The following is a 669-nucleotide window of genomic DNA, read 5'->3' on the forward strand; positions in this document are numbered from 1 at the left end:
TTTTCCTTCAGCACAAAACTGAGCACATCTGTGTCGGGGCCCGCCAGCAGCCGGAGGTACAGGGGGTACTCGGTGAGGGGCAGCTTCTGGAAGAGCACTGCAAGGGGACAGCAGACACCCACAGTCAGCCCGTGGGCAGGGGTAAGCTCAGGAGGTCAACTGGAGCACGTAAAAGGGGTTCGTGCTGCTCAGGATCATAGTGGAAATAGCTGAGTCTCTATCGGAGATCCATAACGATCTCTGAGGTCTTAGGGGACTTCAGCCCCCTTCTGAAAACCAGAAAGTCCCCATTAGCTTAAGCAGCATCACCTCTTGTGGTGGTCAGGCCATTTATTCATCTGACATTTAGGCACTGCCTGCCTGATGCACCACTAGTCCCAGATGAACGCTTTCGTGATGTTTCTGTCACACAAAATAGCAAACAAACTGATCAGCCGCAGGAAAGCTGCCGGCTCCGAGGGCACGAACTCACCTTGCCCATCCTTCCGCATCTCCTTGAAAAGTGCAAACTTCTGAGGATTATCCACCACCATGAATTTCTTCAGGAGCCCCTGGATCACCTCGCTCACCGTGGTCGTGCTGCTGATGTGGAGCTGCTTGATGGCATCCAGCGGCAAGTAGAACGAGGTTCTATTGTCCGTCATATCGGCAAAGGTCAACTCCTTTAGC

At 53.2% G+C, this 669-nt stretch overlaps 1 protein-coding gene across 1 annotated transcript in view; it reads right to left on the bottom strand.

The window, feature by feature from the left end:
* The window catches only part of RASSF5 (Ras association (RalGDS/AF-6) domain family member 5), a gene marked incomplete at its 5' end in the record, with an annotated part of 5,387 nt that overhangs the window by 1,413 nt on the left and 3,305 nt on the right, over positions 1–669 (bottom strand). The window contains 2 exons of the mRNA XM_009577089.1: positions 2–97; positions 473–669. The exon at positions 473–669 is cut by the window's right edge and continues 122 nt beyond it. Of these exons, the coding sequence (XP_009575384.1) occupies positions 2–97; positions 473–669 (293 nt within the window). The remainder of the gene's footprint in view (position 1; positions 98–472) is intronic.

Source organism: Fulmarus glacialis, unplaced genomic scaffold (assembly GCF_000690835.1).
Source record: "Fulmarus glacialis isolate BGI_N327 unplaced genomic scaffold, ASM69083v1 scaffold20024, whole genome shotgun sequence".
Taxonomy (NCBI): Eukaryota; Metazoa; Chordata; class Aves; order Procellariiformes; family Procellariidae; genus Fulmarus; species Fulmarus glacialis.